The 18,509-nt window shown below is 25.3% G+C and overlaps 1 protein-coding gene across 1 annotated transcript; it reads left to right on the top strand.

Annotated features, from left to right (window-relative positions):
• The first annotated feature begins 6,553 nt into the window (after positions 1-6,553).
• On the top strand, positions 6,554-14,459 carry LOC145831848 (uncharacterized). The gene is made up of 18 exons (XM_082939191.1): positions 6,554-6,665; positions 6,781-6,898; positions 7,312-7,467; positions 7,665-7,835; positions 8,035-8,214; positions 8,721-8,828; positions 8,933-9,001; positions 9,998-10,223; positions 10,498-10,764; positions 11,119-11,250; positions 11,415-11,503; positions 11,566-11,641; positions 11,918-12,118; positions 12,297-12,416; positions 12,710-13,053; positions 13,619-13,815; positions 13,989-14,163; positions 14,264-14,459. The coding sequence occupies exons 1-18, from the start codon at positions 6,581-6,583 to the stop codon at positions 14,403-14,405; spliced, it is 2,856 nt and encodes a 951-aa protein (XP_082795317.1). The 5' UTR covers positions 6,554-6,580; the 3' UTR covers positions 14,406-14,459.
• The last annotated feature ends 4,050 nt before the right edge of the window (positions 14,460-18,509 follow it).

Below are 18,509 nucleotides of genomic sequence, written 5' to 3'. Positions count from 1 at the left end.
ATATTTAAAGCAATTTCACTTGAGCTTAATTTTATTTTAAATATTTTTATCAGTTTTTATTTTACTATATAAATTTAACAAATTTTAAAATACTTAAGTAGTATATCGAAATTCATAAAAAACATTTTTTCTAGTATTAATTGTTTCATTCTAAAAAGTCATTAAAATATAAATATTGGTTTTTAGTTGTACAATATCTTAAAAAAGTACTTATTGTCCTTATCAAAAAATGTCCTGGACAAGACTTTAAAAAGTATCCAAGAGGTCTGCGACTCGATAACCGAAAGGTTCTTCGTGCACCAGGTCCTAGGACCAAACATTTAGAGCGTCTGTTTTGTCGTTCAATAAACTAATAAATAATTATAAGCTACTATATTTTTAAAATGTCAATAAAAAGCCTTTAAACATATTCGACCAGTTTTCTAACTTGTTTTAAACTGAAAATTATCGCATCTTTAACTTTATACATCATGTATAGTGTTAATAAAAAAAAGTACCTAATACTATTATAGTTAGTTAGAAATAGCTTAAAGTATAATTTTTAAGTTATAAAGAAAATATTGTTAGTCGGAAAATATAATACAATTGAAAATGTTTTAAAGCACAAAGCTTTGTTTCACACAATTAAAATGCTAATGTAATAGATTTAAGAAAGCTTTCTAAAGTTATTTAACTATAATATTTGTGCTGTATTAAGTATTTTACTATCTCTAATATTTTAAACTATCACAACCTAAAGTTTAATCATTAAAAAGAAAATGGCACAAACTTTTAATAATATTTTTTTTTTAATTTTATACTATTCAAAACTAAATTAACACAGAAAGTGTGAACAAAACAAATGCGATAAACGCACCAACCTACAACCAAATGAACAATCCTTACCAAAACAGCCCGCTTGCAATGGACGCTGCCACAGCGGTTATGGGGGTTAGAGGCGATAAGAGACCTGAAAGGCCGGCCTGTAAAACAAGCAATGGTAAAAGTGAAAACGGAAACAAGATAAAAGATTATGAGTTTCTGTCGAAGGAAAAAAGTAATGGAGGGAAGATTATCGCCCCTCCGAACTTTTGTTTGGAACCAAAGCAGTAAAATACTTTAGTAAAAACAAGTGCTTTAGGATCAAATATTTATTAAGTCAACAAAGATGAAGTAAAAGCACATTGTTTTCACTTGTAAACTTGAACATGTGTTTTTTTTCAAGTTTTGTGTACTTGATACGTAACTTTAAAAAAGTTTGTAAGTTTTAAAAAGTAGTATAATTGTTTATTTGTTATTTTGTTTGTCTTGTAAATGTGTTGAGTGTAAGAGGTATTCAAAATAAACTTATTTTTGTTTTATTTTTGTGTTAATCTTAACTATTTTAAGCAAATAAATTACTATACTAAAAATGCGTAACTGTTCTATAATAAAATTCACGATTAGAATTATTGCTAGAATATTATGCATTAATATTCTTTAATCTATTTATAAATAAAAATTGTAATCGAATGATACGAAAGCATAATAAGTACAAAGTTTTATTGAACTCTCCTTTTTAAGTATCTTTCTAAAAATTATCAACTACGTTCTATCTAAAATAGTTGTTAAAAAATAAACTACTATGATTAATTTATACTTTGTTAAAGTGAAATCGAGATTAATTGTTAAAGAAGAACATTCATTAAATTTGAACCTTAGATTATGAGAGGTTTGAAAAACTATAACAAATCATTAGTTTAAATTTTTTTAAACATTATTAAAAAGTTTTACAGTATTTATTTTTTAAGTAAGAAAAAATGCTCCAAAATTTAAAATTGGGTCACATAGTTAGAACGAAAACTGTAACCTAAAAAAACTGTTTAAATGAAATATATCTAGTTTAAATTTTTGGTAAAAATGAAATAAAACATTAACTAGTTGTAAAATGATTTCAAACATTCAACAAAGTTCAACTAGACTTAGGTATGAATATTTTGATTATACAATAAAACTGAGCTAGTGTTAGTACATGAACGGCAGTCTTTTAGAAGTCGAGGACCAATTTTTTCTATTAAAAATTGCTCGCCTTGTGTAGAAAAGTCTTCCCCGGCCCAAACTCTTTTAAAATGTTCCAGTAAAAAAAAATGCTGTTCAAAACCAGAAGTGTGTTAAAAAAAATAATAATAGTAAATCATCAATAATTTAAAACTAACACATTCAGAACCTATTTGTATTTTTTACTGGTGTAGAGTTTATTTCAATTTTTTTAAAGTCTATTTTTAGATAAAAGATACGTCACAGGCAGCATGTTTTTGATTAGCGGACTAAATTTGGCCCAAAAGCCATATTTTACCGACCCATTAGTATAAGTACTTCATCAGTAATTTCATGATAGTGATAACTTTAATTATCATAAAACAAAAGCTTAAACTAAGGAGGTTCAATTTTTGAGCTAAAAAAAACTTTAACTTTGTTCCTTTTCAATTTATAACAATTAATTTCATAACTACATATATATTTTTCTTTTTTTAAGCTGTTTTTATAGTAGAGTTCAGATAGTTTTCTTTCGAATTAAATAATTAAAATGTTGTGTATCATACGTATAAAAAACTTAGTTAAAATAGTAGTAACTTTTATTAGAGAAACATATATGACATGCTCAATTTTCAACCCCGTTTAAAACTTTTTTGGTACTTCACATAAAAAAACTTGAGTTAGTTTTATAATAAGCTATTTTCTCGGAATTTTATTCCTTAACACAACAGCTCTTCATTTTAAAATAAATTAAAAACCAACAATAAAATAAAGAATATAAATACTCCTTACTTTAATTTTTTTATACCTGATATCTTTATACAAAGCTTAAAATCATTAAAAAAAATAAGTTTATAATCAAATTCTAAGAACTTCTGTTTATACATTAAATTTAGTAATGGGAGTTTTACAAATATTTAGTTCTTATTTTTATCACAAGTAGTTTATCTTTTTAAGATCTTAATGAAATACTTTTACCTAAGCTCTTAGATAAAAACAAAATAAATGTACAGTTCTTTATTTTTGTGAATAAACTATCTTAATTCGTATAGTTTTTGTATTTAAAACTAGTAAAAACTAGTATTCCGCATTTTAATACTTTGATTTTAAATTTTTCGCACCGAAATATATTTAGATAAAAAAAAGTCTTTAACATGAATAATTAGATAAAGCTAAACTACAATTTATACTAAAGTCTTACAATCTAAAACAGTTTCCCAGAACCTAAATACATAGAAGCAAGCTATTTTGGCTCACGAAAATTCTACAGTATACTGTAAAAACTTAAAGAAACTGGTTTAAACTATTCATATATATCCAAAACTTTTTAAAATCATAAATATCTTAGTAAAACTTAAGCTGTAATATTCAAAACTTCAGCTTTTTAATCTACAATCCTTTAATTTCGTAAAGGCTGTACATAAAAGCTTTTGTTTACTTCAGTCGTACAAGAATTTTTACCATGTTGCTATAATTTTTCGAAATCTTAAATTTATACTTTTTTCAACTTATTAAGGTAATATTTAGTATTCCATTATATCTAGTATACTAAAACATTTCAAAAGAGGTAGTTTATTAGTTTCAGTCAGGGACTAAAAAAACTATAAAACATTTTGTAAAATATTTAATCTATAAACAACATTGGATTAAGCTTTCATCTAAAAATTTTGACTAAATATTATAGAAAAGACTTATACTTTAAAGATTTCTTTTGAAAAAATAAGTAACATAATTAAATTTTATAAAATTTACAAACATCAGCGTTCGAAATATTTTCTCAGTTAGTGCTATTAGCGCTATAAAAATAGTTTTTGGTTGATATTTGTGAAGAAGAGGTTATTCTAAAGTTTTTATAATTTTCAAAATTTTTCCATAGAAATTAATTAAATTTGATATTTTGAAAAACTAAAACCTTTAAAAAAAAAAAAAAATTTTGAATACGAGGTTAACTTATGACTAGGTAATCACAACATTTAATTATAAAAAGTACATGAAATCTTATGTTTCATTCAACATTATTTAAGCTGAAATTTTTACACATTACTTCATTACTAAACTTTTAAATATCAACGATAAAAACTATCAAACAATATTTAAGGTACTTATTAAAAAAATATCTTATAAGTCCAACTAAAGTGTAGCTCGAAAAATTGATTAACAATTTAAGTAACTAGTAAATTTTATCAATTTCTTTAATTTCAATACATTTGTCAAGTTTTATTTAAATTAAAAAAAAAAGTATTACAAACTTTTAAAATCTCTATTTTTTAAATGATGTCAAATGAAAAATACTCCTATTATTAAACATAAAAGAACATCAAATAAACTTGTAAAACAGATTTTTTTAAATAAATAAACTCTCGCTAGGTATTTTGCAAAAAAAGGATAATTTTTAGTAAAAGTAGTTTGTTTTTGTAATTAAAAGATTCAATAGATATTGTAACGAACAAACTGAATTTCGTTTTTAACGTAAAAGTTAATAATTTTACTTAACACGATAAAAAAACGACGCTCAAAATTATGGCTAAATGACGTAGTGAACAAAAAAGCATTTTGGTCATCGAGATATACACCACAAGTATATTGTTTATATACATATTTACAATACTTTTTAATATCTTAGAAATGTTTTCAATTGCCATTTATATCTAAACATTGTAATAGTTTACTTGAAACACAATATAATCAAAATAATATGATCTACTCTATTTTTTAGTAATTTAATTTTTACTTGACGGTTTTAGTTTTGTTGATTAGTAAATTTAAAACAAATTTTACCTTTACCAAATAGTAGTTAAAGGTTTTAAATAAAAGTCAGAACAACACCAAACAATTTAATATTTTATACGACTCGATGACCGAGAGGTCTTTTCGTACATTTAGGTCCTTAGACCAAACTTCCTGTGAGCATTTTAGCTTTTTTTTGTTAAATTAACTTATCAAACCTCAAAGTAATTTGAATTTGAAATTTACACACTAACAAGTAATTTGTAATTTTAAAAATTTGTTTTTACATTAGGTGTTTTTAATATAGCAACTTTAAAATCTATGGTTTTGTATTTAGTAGTAAACCTAAGTAGTTTTAGAACTTAACATAAACTTCGTAAACTAACAAGTTGATATAGATATATTCTAATACTCTTTCAAAAATATAGTTTGATTAATATTTGACAACTTATAAAAACAAAAAGACAAACTTAGAGCAGATATTAACTTTTAAATTTTTCTCTTTAGCTCTATTTGATTATATGTATCACATTTTAATATTAAGGTCCTAAAGAAAAAAAACAAGTGTAATGATTGGGATACAACAAAAAGATGATAAACATTGGTAATACAGCTACACAATTAGTTGTGCAGCTAAAGTTCAAGTTAAAAAAAGAAATAATTTATATATAGTTTAATGTATATAGAAAATTAAACCAAAACTTTAAAGTATTTTTTTAAGCGAAAATTAGTCAAATTTTTTGAACTGTCTTTTAGTATTTTAAAGAATTGTTTCATAGATTAACAAGGCGTAAAAAATAAAAATAAAAAAGGATGACTTTTGAGCTTTTTAAAAGTTTTATAGCAAAGATTCTACATTTACCTTATTGACTTAAATTAAGTCTATTATAATCAATACCTAAACTTAATGTGTTACTTACTTGTTAAAATAATATTAACATGATGAATAAACTTTTTAAAAAGTCGTTTGCTTAGCAAAAAACATTAAAAAGTTCAGACAAATTTAAGTTTCAGAAGCCATTAAATGTTTTTTTGTATTTACTTAAGTGAAATGTTTCTTGGAATTAAATCTAAAATATATAAAATGCATTCATCGTGAGAACACTCGTTTTTTTGCTTAAAAAATCTATCGTTAAATAAACTCAAACAAAAAATAAGTTAAGGACTATTTATTTTAAATTTTAAATATTTTTTTTTAAAGTTTAATGCAATTAATAAGTTCTTTAACTATGGTTTAGATACTATAGTAACTTTAAATTTCTTTCTATAAAAAATGAGCGAAATACTTATGTTTGCATAATAAGGAAAAACTATACTTATCCAAGCTTATAAACTCGACTTGTTATGTAATTTTGTTTTTCTTAGTTTGTTCTAATTAATTTTTATTATTAAGTTGAACAAAACGTTCTACTCAATAATAGTACACTTCAAAGCAAATGTTATTATTAGCACATTTTGCTAGCAGCAATGGAAGATACTCCTTTAACGCTGAGACTTAAAAAAATATACATAAGTATTGTAAAGCACACTTAACTTTGGTTATTATATAAACATAGTTTTCAGACCGAGAAAAAAAACAAATCGCAGACATAATTCATCGTCCGAGTAGTGCTTGAAGTGCGTTCGAAACGAGTGTTCAATTCATCGCAGTTTACAAGAATTCACTCGAGGGTCCCTGAAATATTTGCAGACAATAAACAATAAAATCTGAAATTTATGAAAATTACGCGCCGTAAAAAAAGGGAAATGTAGGATGACGCTCGAATGTTTTCGTTCCAATAGTTTAATAAGGAAGTTTTTGCAGTGGTTGTTCGCTCTTGTAGATGAAACAAAAACAGTTTACGTTGCTGTGCTAACAATGTTTAAAGCTTACGTTTTATTGCTGGCTTGGACGACATCTATGATAAGTTTGAGTGTGAGCAAAACTGTCAAAAACGACAAATGTTTGTTGTTTTTATCATTAAAAATGTTTATTAAAAGTAAAAAGATGTACTTTACAGTCATTAAACTAATACTTTAAAATATTTTTAAAACTTTAATAAAATATTATTTCTTTAGACTTTAGTTGTGAAAACGGAGAAAAAATTAAATGGGAGAAGTTTTGCGACCTTAAAGCAGATTGTAGTGATGGCAGTGATGAGATAGCAAGTAACAAATTAAAACGTGGTAAAATAATGTAAGTTGACCAAATTAGTTATAAGATATAAGTTTAAAGTAGTAAAATGTTTTAGTTTCAAGCAAAAATAAAAACTTAAGAAAATTTATAAAAAAGTACTCTAAAAAGCAACCACCAATGATATGCAACGTAATAATAAGATAGTTTTTTTATAATTTGTTAGTTTTGTAGTACATGTATTATAGACTTGTTTTTTGATGCATGATGCGTATAATTTTATAAACTTTGATTATTTATTTATACAGTATTTTTTCATTTTGTCTACTTATATTTTTCTACAGTTTCTTTTTAGACTTGTTTGTTTCTTTTATACCTAGTAGAACAAAAATAAAAGTATTTAGTAAAATTGTGTAAAATATATTAGCAAATTTTTAATCATTAGGCAACTAATTAGTTAAACTTATTTTTTTAAGGTGTTCTTCAGTTTTTACAAACGCATCTTGCCAATTACAACGTGATTTTGTTTGTGATTCTCAAAAAAGGTGTAAAAATATAACCCCCTGCGACATTGAAGAGTGCGTACAAGATTTTTACAGATGCTCTCAAAATAAGTCTATATGTTTAGAAAGGTTTTAAATTTTAATATCTCCAAAATAACCATTAAAACTCTTATTACAATCAATTTACTTTAGAGTTTAAATTTGAAATGTGAAAAATTTATATTAAAAAAAACTTACAACAAAAGTTTAAGATTTTTTAACCTTTATTTATCTAGAAACAGTGAGTAATTAAAAAACAGTAAGTACTATGTTACTTTTTCAAAAAGATCTTCTTTATGCGATGGTAACTCATGCAACGATTGTGACGACAAGGCAGAGTGGAAAAACGGTCCTGGGTTTAAATGCTACAGAAATGGGCGAAAGTGTAAACTTCCACAAAGTTTACTGTTTGACCAAGTTCAAGATTGCGACGGCGCTGATGATTTTTGTTTTAGAAAGTTTTTTTTTTTTGTACTTTATATTATTTTACAGTGACTTTTTAAGAAAAATAAAATACAGTGGTAGTTCGCTATTAAACAAAAATGATATTTTGATTACTTACGACAATTAGTTTAAATTAAGATTCTAAACTGTTGACTACTTTCAAACATTGTACTATACAGTTGTAATTTAACCATACATAATTTCTTTAATCAGCAACCGTTTGGATGCATCAAAATGTTTTATGTGCTTGGACAACTCAATGATAGTACCATCAACTAAAGTTTGTGACGGAGAAGTAGATTGTACTGACCTATCAGATGAGTGCATGTGTATTGGAAGCTCACCGCAAATTTGCAAACATGTCAAAACTTTTGCAGACGAAATAGTTGCACTGTTTGTATAAACAAAATGCTTTAAGTTTTATTTTTGTTCAAACTTTATGTTGTTAAAAATAAACTAATTTTGAAATACTATTAAAAGTTTTAGTTTAAAGGTTTGAAGTAGACAAAATCAAGCAAGTCAAAATTTAAAAAGTTTAGTAGTTAAAATTGATTAAAAAAATTTTTGTTGAAAACTTTTAACCCACTAACGCGTATTTGTAAAATAAAATAATCGAATTTTAATCTGTTTGTTTATACGATCGACCGCACTGTTTTTATTAAGTTTTTTTATCATTATCCGTATTCTTTTACTACAGTTATAAAAAAAGGTGCAAGTTCAATAAGGATTTAAAATAAATTTAACTTTAATACTTATATTTTTATTATTGTAAGTATAATAAAGTATCATATCGAAAGATGAAGTTTACAAACTTTCAACAAACTATATTATTGTAATTGGATGCTCATAAACTAATTTAATCGTAATATTTTTTTTTACTTTTGTGTTTATTTTATCAGAGGTAACCAGTGCAAAATTGGTAGTTTAGACTGCGGTGACGGAGTATGCATTGAATTGAATAAAGTTTGTGATGGTAAAAGAGATTGTAATAACGCATTGGACGAAAGGTAGTTTTTTTTCAAATAACAGATATACAAGAGTAGAAAACTATTTTGATAACTTATATTTGTATCTTTGAGAAATTTTTGTTTATACATTTGTTACTTTTCAGTTTGGAGTTTTGTAAAGGGACACTACTGTGCTCTGAAGGCACAATAGATGAAAAAGGACAACCTTGCAGGTTTTGGTTATTGCTAGCGAAATATTTTATCTGTGTATGTATACTATGACAGTAACCTATAAATGATTTTTACCTTTTATTAAATTGTTTTAACTTTGTAAGTATCTAAATTTTAGTACTACATGTAGCATGTTAGAATAATAAATTTAAAACATATTTTTTTGAATAAATATAGGTCAAAGTCCAAACAAATAAATGGGTTAATATTTAGTAATGCAAGTATAATATATATAAAGTATACACTGAAACTTATAACTTTTAGTTATAAAAGTTAAGGAACATAAATTCATTTTATACTAATAATTGTACTTTTCATAAACTCTAAAGCTAGTAAACACTTTTTGATAAAAACTTTTCTTTTATTATTTTCGTTAAAAATAAGTACAAATTTACTACAGCAAAACTATAACTTTAACATTTAAAACTTCTAAGCTTCAAAGAAACTTTTATAAGTATTTAGCTAGTAAGAATTTTAAATAAAAACAATGATATTAGTATTAAACTCATGGTCTTATTGATGCACAACTAAATTAATAGTGATTTTTTATTCTAATTGTTAGAATTACTAGTGAAAACGCTATTAATAAAAAAAATAAAAAACTGTTTATGTTTTTCGTAAACTTTAAAATTAGACTAGTTTAACTATTAATCAGTTATAAAAAGTTATATCAAAGTGAAAACTTACTTTAGTTTAACAAATATTTTCTCTTAAAAGTTTAGAAGCCTTATTAAAATATTCCTTTTTTAAATCCATAAAGACACATTCTTTTTAAGAGCTGGTAAATCTTACTTCAAACAGATTACGGTAATTATTACAGCTAAGTTCAAATGACATCCTTTATTTTTTTAAAATGCTGTAATGAATGTTTGTACTAATGTAGTTCAAAAAAATAAAAAACTTTTAAGACTTTTACTATGCTCTGTCTATCATAACCTTAAAAGAATTTAAACTTAGTTACAGTAGAAACTATAAACTAACTCTGTAAAAACTTACAGATGTTATACTCAGTGTTCAACAAACACCGGGTACCTGTGCGATGGAGTGGGGGATTGCCCTCCCGTGGTGGGAAGCGAGTGGTACGACAAACCGGGGTTCCCCCAAGATGAATGTCAGGCCGCTTGCGACTTTGGAATACCTCCGTACAACTTCAATTGCACCCATCCCCTGTCCACGTCGGACTTCGATTTTCCTTATGAAAACTTCATGGACTGCCATGAAGATGTAAGTTTTAAAATGTATTTTATAAAGCTGTGAATAAAACTTTACTGGTTAATATTTGAAAACTTTTGTAATTTGAAATTATCATAGTGCGCCATTAATTACTAATCCTTCAAATTTTTTCTAATAAATTGTGTTTTTTTACCTCTAATGATTTTTTTTCCTGTAAAAATATAATGGACCAGTTCATTTCATTATACAATTTAAAATGTTAAATAAAAAGATGTTTACCTTTAGAACAATTTTTTCACTTTTAAGTATAACCAGTCTTCTTTAGTTGCAACCTCCAATGACGGGAGTCTTCTATTTTACTCTTGAATCGATGAAATGGTGCGATGGCGTGAAAGACTGTCCGCCATACGGTGCTGATGAGGCACGCGAAAGATGTCCCGACAGGTTTTACTGTGACGTGTCGAAGAACGTCATTAGCATTGAACTGAGCAGGAAATGTGACGGAATTGTTGACTGTATGGACGGTAGTGATGAAGATATAAAGAGCTGCAACAAGACGAGACATTTTTGCCCCGTGCTTGGAAGTACAAAGGTGAATAACTACTGTTTCTAAAACTAATTAGTATATACACAATAAGTATAAATTTAAATGGTTTATTAAAAGATAGCTTTAAATATGTATTAATAAGCCAACCTTTTTATTGTAATAACTTATTAAATGTAAAACTTATCAAATGAACTTCAACTAATTCGCTCAAAAAACGATTAAGTATTAGAAATTTAAAAGTACACAATTTAACCTTTTTTGAGCAGAATGCTGATAAGATAATTTTATGAAGAAAATAAAAAACTAAATAAAGACAGTATAATATATTTCATAAAAGCCTTTTTGAAAAAACTAACTGCATATGAAGAATTAAGTTAGTGATACGAACGCTTTTTAAAGGTATCCGTCGAAAAAAATCTTGTCTGTGACTTTGTTGTAAACTGTGACGATAGTAGTGACGAAATAAATTGTCATGACGATGGAAGGTTTTACTGTGAATCAGGCTCACCATTGTTCATTGAAAATAGCAAAGTAAGCTGGTATACATGTAACCATTTTAGTTATGAATTTAGTTAAGTAGTAAGCGCACAACATTTTCAAGGCCTTACTTTAAAACGTTGATTTTATTGTTTATTTTTATCGTTTTATTTGTTTATTCTTTGCTTTTTTTAAATCTGTAAAACATTGAATGTCAGAAGTTTGATGGGTCAATGGACTGTTCAGATTGGAGTGATGAGTGCCCAATAAAAAGTAAACCACAAATAGGCGGACTGATATCAAGCAGGTATAAATTAATTCAAATTTTTACAAGCTTAGAATATTTTTTTACTAACTTAACACCAACAGATACGAACTTGTGGCCACGCCAGCTCTTCGTGTTGTTGTTTGGTTGATGGGAATACTGGCTATTTCTGGAAATTTGGTGCGTTTTTTTTTAGTTAAAATTTTGTATAAAATAAACGCACAACGTAATAGTTTTACACTAAGTTTTGTAAAAATATGTAGTGTTTAGAAGAATTCCGTATTTTTTTCTAACTTTTGTACCAAAAAGAATTTTGCAATAACTTTATTTAATAATTAAACACTTAAGATAAAACATTAAAATTCTTTCAACTAGTTTTAGCATGGAAATTAAATTTGAAGTGTTCTGAAATATTTATCTACTTGTTTCAAAAACCATGGAATACTAACTAAACAGATAGTAATACGAGATCTCGTACGAGACTTAAGAGTTATTCCGTCGACCTCAAAATCTTCCAGCAGTTTGTCGAAGAAAATTTTCAAGTACAACTCGCTTTTGGTTCTTAACTTAGCTCTTGCAGATCTCATAATGGGGATATATCTTTTGATTCTAGGGTTTAATGTTGCACTTCATAGCGGTAATTATTGCTCCAAAAAGGTTAGCGCATTTAAAACAAGTTTTAACAAAGTTATGAATAAAACTTACATTAAAGTAAAAAATTAGTATTTAAAAAAATTTTTTTTTTAAACTTATGTTTTACGAGTAGTTAAAAAGGCGTTTTCTTCAAAACTTTATTCGGATCTATACTCTTATAAATACTATTTGTAAAACTCAGGTCGAATGGTTAAGTGGAGATATGTGCAAATACATGGGCATTATGGTCGTTGTGTCATCTGAAACATCAGTTTTTACAATGGTGCTGCTCACATCTATAAGGCTTATAGCTGTCATGAATGTTAGCTTTGTGTTTTTCATTGTTGTAAATTACAGGTCTAAAAATTATTTGAAACTTTTTAACATTTTTTTATTAACTTTCATTCCCTTTATTTATTAGTTGTTATAAACAAAAACTAAAAATTTTTTAAAGAATTTATAGAACTTATAAAATTTTCATTTTCTGTTGCAATAAAACTGTAGTTTTTATCTGTACTTTGTGTTTGTATTTGAATTATTCAAACTTGTATAAGTTTTACTAAAATCATTAGCTTAATCAACTCATTCAATCTTTGTAACATTACAATTTTTTAGCCTTTCAAACAATCAAAGCTGCCCGGAAACATTTCTTTGATGTTTTTGGTTTCGATGACGTGGACATTGGCAACTATCATAGCTGTCGTACCAGAACTAAGACAGCTTGACTACGTGTTTAGAGAAGACGCAGTTTTGCAAAATAACCCTTTCTTAATTGAAACTCCGACTCATTTTAGCAAAATAAAACTTTTTGTCTTGAAGTTTTTGACGTTTGGTGTACGAAATAAAACGATGAACATTTTAAACAATGTTCACAATTCCCGTTCGTTTGATCAACTGAAAAATGTTATGTCAAAAGTTTCTAATAGGACCGAGCTGTGGACGGCAAATAAAAGTTTTGGGTAAGCTAACGATATTGTATAAAAGTAAAAATAAATACCAGAGCGTAATGTGCAAAATTAAAAAAAAAGAGTTAAATTATTCAAACAAAGTTAAAAACACGAAAAAAACAATTATGTCTAAATGTTACTTATTTTGTGAACTTTAATTTAAGATAAGTAAGTTACTTTTATATAATATTAAACGAATAACTTAATTTCACTATCATAAAAGCTTTGTTAAAGTTAGTGTTTATAACGACTGAAAACAGTTTAAAACTACTAAAATGAAACATGAAACTTTTTTTTAAATGTTTATCTTTGATAAAATCAGAAGGGTTGTAGAAAAATATATAAACAATCAATGTTCAAATCATGAAATAATTTACTGTACAATTCATGCTTTTTTTTTAAATTAATACTGGAAACTGTGTTTGTGCGTTTAATAACACTTAAACTCATATAATATATGCAGTAAAAAGTATACGCTATTAAAAAACAAATGTAACTAAAGCGATGTAATAACTCTAAACTATAAATAGGCTTAGTTCATAAAGAAACAATCTTAAATGAAAATGTTTTCTCGCAGCTATTACAGTTACAACAGTGTTTGCATACCTAACTTGTTTGTGACATCACAAAGGCATTCTTGGTGGTACTCGTTGGCAGTCAGTGTAATGAACTTCGCTTCATTTATATTCGTTGCTGTTTCATACATTTTCATATACTACAAGTCCACGAGTAATGAAAAGCTCAACATCTCAAGACAATACAAAAAAGTGCAAGGTATTTGAAAGTTATGTATTTTTTTGACTATAATATGTTTGTCAGGTAGATAGAAAAAGAGAATCATTTTGTACGAAATATACTTTTAAATAAAAACTTTTTTTTTTCATTTTACTTTTATGTAATGATTTTCTAAGTCGAAAACCAGTATTTAACTGTGCTTGCTTTTTCAGTTTTACAACGACGTATCTTACGATTAATTGTGACTGATTTCATGTGCTGGATTCCAGTCTGTCTTATGACTTTTCTCAACTTAGCAGGAGTTCTTATTCCACCTGTCTGCTATTCGATATCTGCCATCGTGCTGCTACCAATAAATTCTGCTTTGAATCCGTTCCTTTATTCAAGGTTTACAAGTAGTTCGTAAAACTTCAACGTTTTCACAGAAATAAATCAAAATCTGATTTTGAAAAAAAAAGCCTTTATTTTAACATTTTTTTTGATTTAGATCTTTTGAAAAAATTTTCAAGAAGCTGTTTGTCAAAAAGATTAAGCGGAGAAATTCGTCATCTTCTTCAACAAGGACAAATGTTGAAGTTTTTTTTACTACTGCATCTGTCAAGCTTGGGTTCAAGAAAAGTAGAAATTAATAATTGATAACTTTCAATAATTTTGTTTTTTGCGTATGAGTTTTTTTACATTGTTCTTCGATGTCAGTCTTAAATATATCATATAGATCAAAAAATAAAACAAAGAGTTTTATTAAAAATTTTAAAGCAGAACTAAGTTGTTTTCAAATTTTTTGTTTAAGATTTGTTTGTGTAAAGTAAATGTAACAGTAGGGTTGCATAATCTTTATATTATGGTTAGAGAATACTGCAAAATTATTAATAAGAACAATAAGCATAATGCAGTATTAAACAAACAACAAAACTAAAATTATAAATTATTTCAAACAGTTAAACATATAGTTTTTTCCTAATGTACATAAGTTGAAATGTAATTTAGATTTAATCTGTAGTTAAAATTTTGTGTATTAGTTTGTAATTAAGAGGTTAAATGCACTCATAGCACATTTGATGATTAGTATAATGACTCGTATTTATTTTCTATAAGACTTTTATAAAACACTGTACTAACTAGGATTATTTTAAAAAGTATTACTTTATTTTTTTTTTATTTAATTTTAGCTACAGTTTGGATATGCACATCAAAAAATAAGTTAGTACTTTAACAACTTTGGAAATAAAAACCCAAAGTAGGGTTTTATTCCCTATGAATTTAATTTATTTAAACCAAACTAACAATATACTATTTCGGATATAAGTATATTTTGTAAAACATGAAATTATTAAAAAACACTTTTTTAATTTATACTTTTTGTAAAAGCTTTAGAAATTAAATCTTTGATTAAGGTATGTGCTACACTTTTAATCAGTTAAATTTTTTCTTTAAGCTGTTTCGTAACTTATTTATCGGACTAAACAAAAGTTCATGTTTTGATTTCGAAGAGAAATTTTTTTTTAATTTTTCTATTGGTTGTATTTTTATTTTAATTTTTAGAAACAAGTCACTATATCATAAAAATTAAATCATTTTGCTTAGAGTTTCGGTATTCAAAATCGTAATAACTTTACTGTACATTTATAAAGCAAAAATTAAAATAAGATTAAAAAACATTACTTAGTATAAACAAACTTAAAATTTACACACAAGCAGTTAAGGAATCGTTCACATACTTGATAATAACAGCAGTAAATCAAAATCTGCTTAGTAGTTAAATCTTCTAAGTTGTTAAACAATACACTTTTTATAGAAATTACAAAAAAATGCAAAGCTTTACTGCCTTTTGTTACTGATAAACTGAGCGAAAAAATAAAGTACAAAAACACAACACGATTGTAAGTAAAATGAGTTTTAAAGAACTAGTAAGAAAAAAACGTTTTGTTATGTTTTATAGGAAATAATGTAATTTGACTACTCGTTTTTACATAGTGATATTCCTATAACATACATAAAACTAAAGTTTTGAGATTAATAATGAAATTTAAAATACAATTTTGTACATTTTTTAGCACAACAATCACAGCTTACAAAGGTATTAACTTTTTGTTTAACTTTGAAAAATATTACAAACTTAAATAAAATTCTGGTTTCAACAAAATAAGTTACTAAAATTGTATTAATGTTCTCAGTTTTAAATTTATCAACTTAATTTGTAACCTCAATGTATAAAAATACAAGAAAAGCGTAAGAAATAGTTTTTTTTATTTGTGTGAGATGCACTGTAAGTTATAAGCACTGCTTTATGAATCTACATAAACACGTATAATCAAAAAGCAAAAATGTCAAGTCACAAAACAATGTAAATATGTTTGAGAAAAAAATATTTCAGTTCAGTTACTGCTGTTATAAAATTTGTTGAAATTAAGCTTTTAATTTCATATAAAGTTTGAATAAGAAATACTTTAATAAATTAATATTTATGTCAATATCTCAAAAATATATAAAAATACACTATACGAATTTTTTTTTAAATTTCATTTAAAAAAATATTTAAAAATAAATATCTGGTTACGCAATTGTTAATTCGAAAAAAGTATGTATTTGCTAAACTGAATTAAATTTTATTTACAAAATATAGAGGTCGTTGATAAAAACCTGTTTAAACATTTTTTTTGTAATTTAAAGGACATAAAGTCTTTTTACCATTTTTCTGTTGAAATTTGTGAAGTTAAATTTTTATATTTTTCTCGAAAATTTAGTCAATTTAAAGTTTATCTTTAATATCAAAAAAATTTTGGTTTTAAAATAAATTATAAGAGTATGTTGAAAAGTTTCACTCACCGTTTACACTTAGTATACAAACGTGTATTTTAAGATATGTTAACTTTTATTTGTAGTTAAATGGCTAGTTATTATAAAAATGTCTGGTTCATTAAAAATGTAGGTATTGTTTCAAAAAACCTTTTTAAGAGTTTCAAATAAACAAATGTAGTGAACTACGTAAATATTAAAAAAATTTGCGCTAAAGTTTTTAACAAAGTGTTTCTTTTTTCGAACTTGTAAAAAGTGCTTACAAACAATTCTAGCGCGTGCAATATACAAAGATATATATACAAACTAAAAAACCATGATTTAAAAAATAAATGTTGATGATAAATAAGTAAAAAGATAGAAACTGAATTGTTAATATGAAAAAGTTATATAGTCATTTATACGTTTAGTTTGCCTAGATAAACTTTTTTTGTCTACTTTCTAAATTAAAAATATTTTTTATTATAAAAATAAAATTTACATTAATAATGATTGAGACTTTGTACTCTATACGGATATAAAACATTACCTGTATAAAAAAAGAATTATACAGTTTTCGTTTCTACCAAAGTAGAAATAGTCTTTTAGCTTAGTAGAATAAACATATATTATAAAATTTTTGTTTATTAATAAGATTATTTATAATAAAGATCATTTATTAAAATTAATTTAAATAATATTTATTAAGTATAATATTTATATTAAATTCACTTTATAAACTTATTTGTGTGTTATAAATAAATTTATTATTACGATAAAACGGTACGAACCTGGTGTAGGACCTGATGTACAAAAATTAATAGAACTGTCGTGGACAAAATGTTAAACTGTATCCAAGTGGTGTATGACTCTGTAACCGAAAGATTCCTCCGTACACCACGTCTTTGGACCAAATATTTTTAGCGCTTTTTTTTTCGTTCCATAAACAGATATTACCTTAAGAAAATTATTTGACTTATTTTTTTATGAAATAACTTTTTTTTTCTGTTTTAGATTAAAACTTAAACACATACTATCACTTGGCAATAACTAAGTTTATTAAAATACATGTACTGTTTCAGACAAAATTTAAGAAGAAAAGTCAGATTAATTCAGTAAGTCAGAACAGCTAGTTTAAACACCGACATCGTACTCACTATTAAGTAGTTACATAAAACTAAAATTCAAAAAAAAAAAAAAAACATTTAAAAACATTTCATAAATTATGTATTATACTGATAATGTCTTTGATGAAAGTAAAGTTTTGATTTTTTCTATCAATTAAGTTATTGTTTCAGGTTTAAAGAACTTAGATAAATAAATGTTATCTTAAATTAAAGTAAGCAGTTTAAAAGTTTTTAAGAAAATTAGCATAATTATAATACTCATAAAAAATGTAACTAGTTTTAAAGTTAAAAAATCATAAGCTTTTAAAAATGTACCCTTAAAGTCATTTAAAGTTGTTTGATGAAAAAAACTTAATGCAATTGTTATTAACTTAAGTACTACACCAAAGTAAATATTTAGAAAGTTACAAAAACTTTGTATAATAGTCTATTTTGAAACCTAGACAACATGCATAAAGTTTAACCACGTTTAGACTTTTTTCGATTTTGACTGCTTGTATTAGAAAATACATAATTGAAATTTTTTTATTATAATTTTTATCTAAAAAAAATGTCAAAAAATAGAGCTAATTTGGCTGATTTAAATACATAAATAAATTAACTTTGTATGAGTAATTTATAAAATTTAAATTATATTTAACTCAATAGTTTGAAAAATAATTTTTTGAATTAGTTTTTTAAATAATAAAAAACAGAATTTTCAAAGACTTAAAAGTAAACAGTCATCAAAAAACCAACGAGATCTAGTGAGCTAGTTTAAAGCAAAAATAATTAGAGAGGAATTTTAAGATTGTAAAATGAAAATTAAATACTATTTTTTGTTAAGTGTTT

The sequence above is a fragment of the Thalia democratica genome, chromosome 3 (assembly GCF_965202585.1).
Source record: "Thalia democratica chromosome 3, ktThaDemo2.hap1.1, whole genome shotgun sequence".
In the NCBI taxonomy this organism is placed as follows: domain Eukaryota; kingdom Metazoa; phylum Chordata; class Thaliacea; order Salpida; family Salpidae; genus Thalia; species Thalia democratica.
Note: the sequence above shows the minus strand (reverse complement) of the source record. Positions and strands in the feature narration are given on the sequence as shown.